At 40.4% G+C, this 12734-nt stretch overlaps 1 protein-coding gene across 2 annotated transcripts in view; it reads right to left on the reverse strand.

Annotated features, from left to right (window-relative positions):
* Nucleotides 1–12734, reverse strand: part of BEND7 (BEN domain containing 7) — a 48814-nt gene that overhangs the window by 10307 nt on the left and 25773 nt on the right. For both annotated transcript variants that reach the window (XM_085216063.1, XM_085216054.1), the window contains exons 6-7: nucleotides 9905–10130; nucleotides 5143–5262 (exon numbers count right to left, since the gene is read on the reverse strand). In XM_085216063.1, coding sequence (XP_085072189.1) covers nucleotides 5143–5262; nucleotides 9905–10130 — 346 coding nt within the window. The remainder of the gene's footprint in view (nucleotides 1–5142; nucleotides 5263–9904; nucleotides 10131–12734) is intronic.

Raw genomic sequence — 12734 nt, forward strand, 5'->3', positions numbered from 1 at the left:
CTTTTATTTTCTTCCCCAAAACTGTTTAGATGTACATGTTCATTAATTGTACACTTGCTGTTTTGCTCCTTGTACTGAAGTACATGCATGCCTAGGGCTGGAAAGATTATCAGTGCAGTCATTTATTTTGATATTGCTATCTTTACTTAGATACTGGCCACAAAAGCACTGTACCACATCTTGGACTCGCATCTTACATCCTTCCTGGTCATGCATCTATTGCTAAGCAAAAAATCAACACAATCTCCCACAACACAGAGATGTTGATATATCAAAACCACAAACCAAGGAAATCAGAAGGATGAAGAGAAATAGATAGCAAACAAAACAAAACAAAAAATCCTCATACAAGGCAATGGAAGCAGCAATTTGAACAAGAATTGGGGAGAAAAGACACATTTCTTGAGTGTAAGCATTCTTTTCTCCCTTTGTTCCTACTATTTTACATTGCAACAAGGTAACGTTGATTTTAAACAACAATTCAAGGATGAAATGTCATGGAATGCAATTTATTTAAATTTATTCTGCCTGAAAAGTTTCAGCATGTTTTCCAACAGTGCTATGTTTTCCTTTATTGGGTATGGCAATCAAAAGCTTCCAGGTTAAGCACAATGTAATCACTTTGCATGAACAGCTCTTACCCTCAGCTTCAGGAGTATTAGTCATACAACATCAGCTTTCCTGGCTATGCAATGGACAGACATTACAGCATAATGGCTTACACTCTTCAGAACATAAAAAGGGAGGAAGAACTGACTGTAAGAGATGTGCTGCCCCTGACCTACTGCTTATTAATGGATGAAGAGTTTAGTAATCAAAAGACTTGGATACGAAGTCTGGCACGGAGCGACATGAACAGCAAGTCAGTTCCCTCTTATTTTGCCCTCAGATCTTTATGCTAATGGTCGTCTGTCTCTGCTCTGACACTGGCAAGGCCACCAGTCCCCTACCCCTATTCTCTCTGTAGGTGGAAAGACCACACAGTGGGAAACACAATGTGTAAATTACAAGGCAATTTGCACAGTCACTCACACTGCTTTCAAAGAGGAAATATTACACATGTGGCTTCCTTTGACTTCTTCCCTTCCAGGCCACTTTGCATCTGATCCCAGAAGCCAAGCAGTCTCAGGTTCTGTGCTGGGAGGAGACAGATCTGGCACTATGAAGCTGTGCCCCAGTAGGCTGTGCTGTTGGCATGATGTGGGCCCAATAGTCAGGGCTGAAGAAGATTATCATACTATTCAATTTTAATTATAACATCTGTTTGTAACATTAACCTCACAGTCTCTTCTCCCCTTTGTGACAGCCAACTTGTGAAATTCTGAACAGACTGAACAAGGCCAATAAAAATTTAATGGCAGTGACAGCTTTATTCTCAGATCTAACAAATAAAAAAAAAAACAACAAACCTATCCAAGTCTCAGATCTCAGGCAATAATCTAAAAGAACTGAGAAAAAGCCAAAGCAAAATAAATAAATTAAAAAATAATATTTCCAGCTATGAATCCTGTCACTGATTTAGAACTTAAATGAATTTTTATTTGCCTTAGGATAACAACCTTTCAGAATTTACACTGGGGAACTATTTTCTAGAAAGCACAATTTTTAAGTGTTGTTTTTTTTATTAGCTTTCCAAGTGGGGAGCTCTTCTGTACCTAATTCTAGGAGATGGGCAAAAGATGATAAATAAGGTTGAAGCTGGACAGCATCTATCATCCAGTGATCATGATTTCATTTAATTTGGGAATACTCAAGAGAATATACCCCAGAGAAAGAGGTACAAAAAGCAGATCCAACACACTCATCGCTAGAATTCTTTGAAATTATTAATATCACTGAAAGCTAGAGCAGGATTTATGTTATCAGATTGAAATAATGTTTCACAGGAGAAAGCAGAGAGGGCTGTTCATGAATGCAGTGTCTTACTGTGTGGTTTGAAATGAAAAACTAATCAGAGGATGGACTAAATGGCTCAGGGGAAGGCAAACAGAATGGAAAGCCTGCCTCTTGTCTCTTCTGCTGCTCAAATTTAGCACAACTCGGTAGTGACTAAAAAGTTGCTTTGTGGATTCGGGGAAATAAATAAACAAAATTGAACTTTCTCAGGTAAAGCTTGTGCATCAGAACAAACTAGAAACAGATTTTGAGTTGGCTTAGAAAGTCTCAGATTAATGCTGGCTCAGAATTGTTCTTCAGGCACCTTAGCCCAGATCAAGTTTAGATGGCAGGTTTCAGTAAGTGCAGACAAAACAGAGAGGATGATTTGGTAGTAGGACACTTACTTGGCCTCAGGATTCAGCTTCTATCTCATTCTCTTGTAAGACTGAAGTTCCTACTTAACCCCCCAGTATTTCCCAACACTTTATTTACGGGTCTGGTTCTCAGTGATTGCTGTTCATATGGATTTCCAGGGGACTACAAGTAGCTCAGTGGCTGTGACTCCACTAGTTTTTAGGTTCTCAAAAGCAACATGTTGCAATATGGAGCCAGAGAACATCATCTCTCCTCAGGAGATCAAATCTCTCTCCATCCCTGCCCTCCTTTTGCATGTTGGCCTCTGTAAGTTACATACAGCTTTCACAATTTCAGAAAGCCTTCACAATTAACAGTTAGAATTTGCAGTTTGCAGACCACATAGCCAGATTTACCCTTGATTCTGTAGACCTACCTATGTACCTGCTAATGGCCATTGCTGGAAACAAGATATAGGAGTGGACAGATCTGCTGTCTGATCAGATCTACATCTCTCATATCAGAAGCTCATGTCAGAAGCACAAGTACTAAAAAAAAATTGTTTCAACAAGATGAAAATGTTATTGCAACCTGTTTGCTCCTCTTTGCTGCTACCTACTGCTTTTCTGCCACAAAGGCTGGCAAAGCAAATGTGAACACTTCTCATTTGCTTCAGTGCAAGGTCAGGTTGGGTTAATCTGAGCCATCACTGAAACAGTGTGGATGAGCTTGCACTGGAAGCAGAATGCAGAGTGCTGGCATGATCAGCTCTGGCAGCTCCATCATAAAAGGGGGAACCTCCAAGCACTGGACAGGAACAACAGCAGCACATTCAATCACTCCTGCTAGATAAAAAAGAACACATCTGCCTGTGTCCAAACGGCAGAAAGAAAACAGGGAACAATCAGTAAACTAAACATCAGAAAAAAAATAGAGCTTTTCTAGCAATCCAGTTAGCATGTACTTCTTTTAGTAAATAAGGTATGTTTCTGCTAGGTACATTTCTGTTTACTACTCACTCCCATAATGGTTAATATGTTAGCTTCCCTCTGCAGAGATTAGAGCCTGTCTTATTCAGTTTCACTAAACTCAGCTTCGTTTATTTTTCTTTACAGTCTTGCTAACTTGGAGACAATATCCTCTACGTATATGCTTCCATCCCAGGAAAGGACCAGAGATGGAAGTGTCATTTAAAAGGTAAAAGCAGAACACCACTGTCATTTTAATTAATATCCTGCAGAGGCATCAAAAAGCGCAAATAAAAAAAGGATGAAAGAAAATAAAAATCTAAACAAAATTAGGTCAATCCTCTTTCCTGAGGGTCTTCTGCAGACAAGCCAAAGGCCCTCTATTTCCCACATCCCACACTGTGCTCTTCACCTATTAGAGCTTAATACTGTGCTTCTGTCCTGCCCAGCCAGCCTTTGGAAGGGGCAGAAAGCAGTCATGTTGTACAGTATCACTAATCTGACACTGTCTTTAACAAGATTATCTTGTATCCCTCTCTCCTCCCCCCCCCAGCTTGCACAAGAAACCCTTATTAAAGCTAGTGATGGTTTGCTGTTCTACTCGGGGAAGCTTATGCTACTGAATAATCTGCATTTCCCTCCCAGTCCTCTGTCAATTCTGAAAATGCTGACTCTGACACACGGAGCTGGAGGGAAACATTCTCCTGTTTTCTTGTAGCTTGGCTCACCTCTCTGTAGCCAGGGGGATGACTGGCATCCCTGTCTTAGCCACTGGGTTTTCCATTCCTTAAGCTCACAGATGCTAACAGGTGTTAGATACTCCAAGGGAGAAATGGACAGGAAATATGACCACAGGAGAGCCTTAAGAAACACTAAAAGGGTGAAGTGATCTACTGCCTGATTCAGTAGTTGGCAATCCTGCCCATGGCACAGGGATTGGAACTAGATGATCTCTGAGTTCCCCTACAACCAAGCCATTCTGTGATTCTATGAAAAGTAAGCAAAGCCAAAGGAAGTCCTTGTAGGATAGGAGGCACGAAGATGAGAATGAGCCTTGTTAAGCTTTACAAAGCAATTACACATCTCTTAATCAGTGCTATTGCTTTCAGGTTCCTATGAACTCCACGAGGGACTTGGAGACTGCACACTGGTGTTTGTCAGCTCAACTGAGAGCTCATGGGCAAAGTGCTGGAACTGCATCACTGCTGAGCTAACTGTGCTGGGCTAGTCCCACAGTCAAGCATGTACGCTGTCCTACAAAGCTAAGTAACTGCTGCAAATCCCTACTGAAACTACTTGTTAGTCACCACTGGCAAGCTCATTCCTATGCTTTGGTAGGTTCTCATAAGCACAATCAGTGTGGGTCATTCCTTTTTTTTGCTACAGTTATGTCAATTCTTTCACAAGGAATGTGAGAAAACTCATCTGTCCTTCCAGACACACACAATTTGGAAGGAGAGGTAATTTAGGTTATGTCCTAACAGTACAGTAAGTAGCTTGCCAGGCCAAGTAACACAGAACTTAAAACCTTCTACCTGCAACCTGGCTGGATGAGCTAGTTTACAACTGAGATTCCACAGAACACTAGGAAGAATGCTCTTAACTTTTAGATTGCCCTGAGAATCAGGCATTGAACTTGATAATCTTCATGGGTCCCTTCCACTGCAGGATATTCTGTGATTCTAAGAAGTTTCAGGTTGCTAATGGAAGGAGGTTGGAGACAACATTTCAGAAAGACTCTAACCAATCTGGCTGCAAAAACAGCTCCTCAACTCATTTCCCTGTACTTGACACAGAAACCTGCTAAACCTGAGAGATCAAATTTTCATAGAGTGAACATATACAACAGTTACATTTAACAAGAAAAACAATTCTGTGGACAGAAAGGCTGTAAGGTTTTAACTTTGCTCTCATATGTTTTTCCTAATATTTTTATACATACCTGAGCCTCTTTTTAATCGTCTTCTTGCCAGTTTAATTTGATCCTGAAGAATTTGGACCCAGTCCCTAGGACCAGGAAGTTTATCCACATGGTTAGCAGTGCAGTATCTTTCTGTGAAGACTGAAATAAAAAGATACCATCTTTTTTAAAAGTGCCACCACAATTAAAAAAAAGGAGGCTGAAGAGGATTACAAAGAAAATGTATCAAAATATCAACTTCACAAAATTAAATTGCCAAATCTGATCAAACTCAGTGTTTCATTATCATTCAGAAGTCTGTCTATATAACTATCATAGCTATTATTTACAAAAGCCTATCCTAAAGAAACAGTCTATACCACCCATGTGACATCCATGAATTTCACACTAGAATATCACAAAAAATAACACTGTACTTTGAACCGAGTCTCCAGATGTGGTAGGCACTTCTAACTGCTGCTTTCCATATGGTATAAGTAGAGAACTGAACATCTGGTCAATTGCTGGCCTCTCAGTCTCATTTCTAAGTCTGCAAGCAAACTGATGGAAGACACAAGTCCCACTACGGCAGAAATCTCTGCAGTTGTTGCTCTCAGATCACCAAATAAGATGGAATAGCATTTTTATAAAGCTTCTAAAAGAAGGACTTTCTTGAGAAAAACATTGTTCATCATACAACTGAGAACACCTCTCTCAGTGAAAAGTCAACGAGCAAAAATACAGAAAAGATTATTACTGCTAGTATTGCTATTGTAGGCTTGGTCATGGTTCTCAGAACCAACTGTCTGCTATGACCAGCAGATAAAGAAAACTGGTCCGAGATGAAGGAATTTGTAATCCTTGGGAATAAATGTTGCACAAATGGGACGAGGGAACATGTAACAAAAGTTGATCATTTGGTATTTTTGTACACAGACTTTTGACACAGTACTGGCTGGTAATTACAAAGGAGTCCAAAGCAATTGCACTCTCCAAATTCTTTTCACATTAACAATTTGACAAAATCATTGCATGAAAAACATTAACAATACTTTTCTCTGTAGTTTGTTCAGCAAAGATGAACAATCACTCAGGAGCTCAGAGAAGTCAGTACAGCCCCACATGTTGCCAGCATTCAATCTTAGAGGCTCTTTGAAGGCAGAAATAATGTTTCCCTTCTGAATCCATGTGGTTCATAACACAAAGAGAGCCTGACTGATGTCCTATGTCTTGCACTTCAAACATGTGACCACAGACTGAGTTGGTGACCATGGCTTGGGGGTCATCCTGTGACAACAGGCTGTAGCCAGGTTGTCTACTGCAAGTTCCTAAGGTGGAATTATGACAATTATGACTTTGCTTGCTGTAGTTTGCATGGGAAACTAAATCATGGCAGCCTTGGAGAGCCTGTACATTGCCTTGCTAGTTCTTCTCTTCAGTGAAATTCAGAATAGCTTTGGTTGCTCGATGCGTGTTTATGAAAGCACGAGGACTGAAAAAAAATAAGTGGGAATGTAGTAGGAGGAAGGCAGAAGTGGGAGCTCATCATTCCAGTTCATCTGAGCTGTACTGTGGTAACCACCCATGCCATAAATCAGATCAAATCCCCAGCGGATCTGAAGACAGCTCATTGACTTCTGCAGGAATGGACCTTCACGCAGGGCTGGATTTTTTGTCAAGAACAAAATGAAAAAACAACTACTTCTGATCTTTGTTCTCTCTCTCTCCACTCCTCTGAGTTGTAGGTGAAAACTGATGCAGCTCACAAGAGACGCTGATTGCTCAGGAGAAAAGCTGCAAGTGATTCAACAAGTGCCACTGAATATCCAAAGTCAGACAGAATTTCTCCCTGGCTAATCATTCTGTTGCAACAGTATTAAACGACTGGTAAAGATGGTGGTTAAAATGTTTCCACACAAGGAGAATTTTGAAGCCAGCAGTCTCTCCCTTAAGTTCTCTGCTCATGTCTGTCATGAATACAGCCTTGTCTCCACTTTTGTATCTCTGACATGGGGAAGGACTGAAGTGCCACTAAAGGGTATCTTGAACACGTGGCAGAGGAACGTCCTAATGAAATAACGCAAACAACATGTTGTTGTCCTCATGGAGATTTCATACTGACTCAGTCATTTCTTGGAACAAATGAAACCACAGTGTCCAATAGCCCAAGGAAAAAGGGTGCTATTGGAACCAGGCTGAGTAAAGATACACAGTACATCAGCCCTTGGCATTGTATTCCATCACAGCTTCTAGGAACAGGCTCCCCTATCACAGATCATGAACTAGAGTTTGGGCAATACTGTAAGTACCAGTGAAGATTGTTATTACACTGGTGCCCAGTAGTACCACCACAGACGATTTTTATCTGCTGAAACTACAACTCCTTCCTTTCTTCCCCACTGTCACCAAGGGAAGAGGTTGAGCCGGACTTCAGAATTTGCTCTGGTAATACAAACTTAGCTACTGAGAAACACTGTTCTCCACAGTGGGTGATGACTGCTCTTTTAATAGTGCTACTGCATCCACTGAAAAGCAATTTTTTACTACACTGCTGGTCCAAGTAGAGATTTTTTTTTAAATAATTTTGATTAATTTCTCTTCCACTTAAAGCTTTTTGGGAAGACCAAGATACAGATGAAGGGAATTCAACTTCAGATCTTCACAGATGACTGAGCTCAAGGGAAAAAAAAAGGTAGCGTATTAAGACTACGACACAGACACCTTATTAAAGAATCACACGGGTTAAAAGGGACCTCTGGAGTTCTCTGTGTCCAACCTCCTACTCAAAGCACAGTCAACTAGATCATGATGCTCTGGACCATGTCCAATGAAATTCTGAATACCTTTGGGAACGGAGATCCTGCAGCCCCTCTGAGCTTCTGGTCCACTGTCTGATCACCCTCATGTTAAAAAAGCTTCCTATATCAGGTTGAAATTCTCCGTGTGTCCAACACTTTTTGTGCCTCTTAAATCTGGCTCCACCTTCTCCATGCCATTCTTCTATGCAGTAATGGACAGCTGTATGGTTTGTCCTGTGCATTCTCTTCTCCAGGCTGACTGATCCCAGTTCTCTCATCCTTTTCTCACAAGTCAATTCACACGCATACGTCACCACTTACTTACTTTGGTCCTGCAACAATCTTGGTGGCCATCCAAAGGACTCACTCCTTGTATGTCAGTGGTTTTCTTGCATGAGGGTGGGGGGTGAAACTACACACAGCAGTGGCTGCAAAAGGTTTCCCTTCCTCTTTTGGCTGCCAATGTGCTTATAGGAATTCTTCTCATTGCTTTATGTCACCTAGGTTACCTTGTCCTGTACCTCAGGACAAGTCAGGGGCCCTACAATAATCATAGAATCATAGAATGGTTTGGGTTGGACCCTTATGATCACCTATTTCTAACCCATCTGCTATAAACAAGGACCACCTCCCACAAGGCCATGTTGCTCAAAGCCCCATCCTCCCTGGCCTTGAATCCTTCCAGGGATGGGGCATTCACAACCTATCTGGCCAACCTGTTCCAATGTCTCACCACCCCCACTGTAAATAATTTCTTTCTAATATCTAGTCTAAATCTACTCTCTTTCAGTTTAGAGCCATTTTCCCTCATTCTGTCTGTACATGCCCTTATACAAAGTCCCTTCTCAGCTTTTCTGTATTCCCCCTTCAGTGGTGCAAGAAGGCTGCTATAAGGTTTTCCCAAAGCCTTCTCTTCTCCAGGCTGACGGGCTCCAACTCTCTCAGCCTGTCCTCATAGGGGTGCCGTTCAGCCCTCTGATCATCTTCATGGCCCTCCTCTGGACCCACTCCAACAGCCTGATATCTTTTTTGTGTTGGGAGATCCAGAACTGGAAGCAATACTCCAGATGTGATCTCACGAGAGCAGAGTAGAGGGGCAGAATCACCTCCTTTGACCTCCTGGTCACACTTCTCTTGATGCAACCCAGGATATGGTTGGCCTTCTGGGCTACAAGAACACATTGCTGGCTACTGTTGAGTCTTTTATCAGTGGACACCCCCAAATCCTTCTCGGGGCTTCTCTCAAGCCATTCTCCTCCCAGCCTGTATTTGATCTTGGTCAGTCTGTATTCGTGCTTGATCAGTTCTGCTTTGCAGTGCAGCCTGTCTTTTTATAACTTGTGTATTTTTTCTGCTATATGAGATTTCAAAACTGCAGAATCCAATTCAGAATCTCCCATGTAATGCTAGCTAGCTCTTTACATGTTGTAATCACAGCGTTTGATGGTAGATGTGTTATTCTGGAACTAGGAAAGTAGTGATCACTAGCAAAAAACACACAATGTAAGAAACACACAACTAAGAAATTTGTTTCCACAAAAGGTAATCCATCACAGATTTTATGAGCAACAAACTCACCTCCCGGTCCCAGCATAATCTTCCACCACTTCTCCCCCATTTAGCCACCAACTACTGAACTATTTACAGAGCAGACACAGTCAGATATAATAGCAAGCCTCAGAATTTTGATTAAAGAGGAACAGTTATGATCTCATTATGTTTTCAAGATTTCTTTGTGCCTCTGATATCCAGAAAAAAAAAAAAAAAACTTAAAAGAACATTGAGATTCTAACCTTAGAGCCTGACTTCAGAAACCGGAATCATTGGCTTAAACTTAACACAAGCTGTCCCTGTAGAATCTATTTTTAACAAGTGAACGAAAGAGAATAAAAATAAGACTGCATATTTTAATAGACCTAATGCACGTCAGAAATTCTAATCCCTTTACATCCTCCTCAGCTGAGAATATGTTCTAGTTACACGTATGAAAGAAAGTAAAAGCATACCTTTTATTGCACCCACAATATTTTGGTCTAGTCCTTTCCGGTTGTCATTGAGCCCTCTTTTCCTTTTGCCATTTGGTAAAGAGTTAGCCAAAGTCTGGTCATCAAAAAATGCACAAACCAGCTTCCTAAATAGCAGACTTCCTGAGCGAGTATAGTTTGATAATATAGAGTCCAGCTGAGATTTCGGCATGAAGACATCAAAGCCTTCTGCAAGTTGCACTTCTGGCTACCAAAAGAACACAAATGTTTTAATTAAAATGGCATTCAAACACATTATTTTACTTCAATCATGCATCTGGTGAGATTTCTCAATCACTTAGATAATCAAACCACGAATCTTTTTCCAACTATTCAATACCACAGCAGCCTACTTCATTGAAATCAAACTCCATCAGTGAAGAAGAACTTCAAAAGGCAAATCAAATAATCACACTTACGTCTAGCCACTTTAATAGTTAACAATCACTGACATTATTTCAAGGCATACAGCTAACAAAAAAGAGAAGAGATACCTTTCAATATTGCATAACAATTACAAACCAGATGATCGTCCTAGAGCAGTATTCCTAGACAAAGCTTTTGAGCCATTTAGCTAATCATTTTTATGGACCTGTTTCCTTGGCAAACGATGCTGATTAGCACGCTGTGGGACAGCCAGGTATTTTCAGGAAGGACAACTGCAAGGCCAACAGCCCCATTCCATGCAACTTGAGGGCTCTCAGTGCAAATGCCATCTATATGAAATGAAGTGGAGGATGACGTGGAGGTTGTCTCTTCGCCAGGGCTTGTTGATCAGCTACTTTTCCCTTGGTTTCAAATCCCCTAAATGCATCTTCAGAACTGGATGATATTATGCACATGGCTTATTTCAACACAAAAAATCTCACTTCCAGAAAGGTAGATGGAGGAGCAGAAGAGGGAAAAAAATCATCTTGTATTTCATCAGACTTGTCTCAAGTACACCATGGGTCAAAGCAGACAAAGGCCTTCAAAGAAGTCTACTTTCTGAGTTTTTTTGCTGCCCCTGTCTGTACAAATCAGAAAGTACATGAACAATATTTACAGCATTTTCTTCTTTCTATGTCCATCACCATAAAATGCTTACACAAGGCATCTGCATGGGATAAGTATTTATATAGCTTGAAGATGCATCAAGAAAAGACTGTTTTTTTTTAAGATAATATCTGGAAGTTGGAAAGGGTAAAAAAAAAACAACAAACAACAACAAATCTGTGGTTGTGATATGAGAAAACAAAGTAACATTACAGCCTCATTCCTAACAACTTGCTCCTTGTTTTTTTTTTTTTTTTCCCTGTATGAAAATACATTCACCAGTGATGGTGCATTTTTGAAAATGTTTACAGAGCAAGAGCAAATGCCAGCCTACATCAAATCACCTGCAAATTTATTGAGTCTAGCTGGAGGAAAGGGCTGCCAACTGTAGAAGGATTTGGCTGCATAACTCTTTTTCCATGGATTTTTAAAATCAATACCAAGAGAGTTACAGCAAGAAATATCTTCAAAGCACACACTATCACTGAACATGCATGCTTACTGGGTGATGGGTACACAGAAAGGGAAAACCACGATGCTTTTGGAAGGCAGAATGAAGATTTGTAAAATATGCAGATAGTAATAAAAAAATAATAAACTGAAAAACACATTTTCTTCAGTTTCTCCTGGATAAAAAGTTGTTTTTTTTTTACCGTGAGAACTGTAAAAATGCTGGATCCTGCAAAACAGAGTTACTCTATTTGACATTTGACAAACTTCTGATGTAAGTGGGCTTTAATATTTTACTTCTAAGTTTCTGGTGACAGCAAGATTTTCAAATGTAAATAAATATGGGCCAGGTTTACTATCTGGGAAAAATTCTACTTCATGTTACTCAAAAACCAGAATGTAGCTGTCAGAGTGTCAAAAGTATCCTACCCTATTTTGCTTCTTTGGTCTTAAGATAGTAATCTAAGATGACCTCAATGATACGAGCAGGCTAGGACAGACAAGTCATTCTCACTAACACAGCTGCAAAATGCAGCTGAAACCTCACCTGTGCATCAGCACAGAGAAGTCAATATTATTTTAGTTTTGAATTCCTCATATTAAATATTTTAATCAATTTCTATATTGGCTGAAGGAAAAATACTGATTTATACTTGCTCTCCTTTAGCTGAAAATTATTCTTCCATCAAAGACAATCAGTACCTAATTAAACTTTATGATCAATTTAAATGTGATTTCTCAAAAGGAAAAGTATTTGTTAACAGGTAATGATCCTGGCATAAGGAACTGGTGAGTAAACCACTCCTTTACAATAAAATAAATAAGACCTGAATGCCAAAGGCTTGTGCAGTGCTAAAATTAACAGGCAGTGAATTAATCCTAAACATTTCAGTAGGCTCCCTGCTTAGATTAGAAACGATCAGATTAGAAATGAAACATTACAACAGTAAAACAAACACAAGAAGGTTTAACTAAAAGTAACAGATCGCTGCATTAAAAAAGTGGGTTATCTGACCCAAGGTCCAGATTAAGAGTTGGTTTCACTGAGCTGAACAAAGGCTTCTTCCATGTTCATAAGCAGCACTATTTCATCTTAGCAAATCTGAACTAATTGCATTGGTTTTGGTTATGTAGCTCTAATTTTCTGTAAAAGAAACTGAGATCTTCAGCAGAGATGTCAACGGCGAGTTGAATATGAGTCAGCAGTGTGCCCTGGAGCCAAAAAAGCCAAAGTACCCCAGGCTGCACCAGGCCCAGCACTGCTACTGGGCAAGGGAAGGGACTGTCCCACCCTGCTCTGTGCTGTGTGGCCTCACCTCCAGCACCG

Source organism: Meleagris gallopavo, chromosome 1 (genome assembly GCF_905368555.1).
Source record: "Meleagris gallopavo chromosome 1, MGAL_WU_HG_1.1, whole genome shotgun sequence".
Classification (NCBI taxonomy): domain Eukaryota; kingdom Metazoa; phylum Chordata; class Aves; order Galliformes; family Phasianidae; genus Meleagris; species Meleagris gallopavo.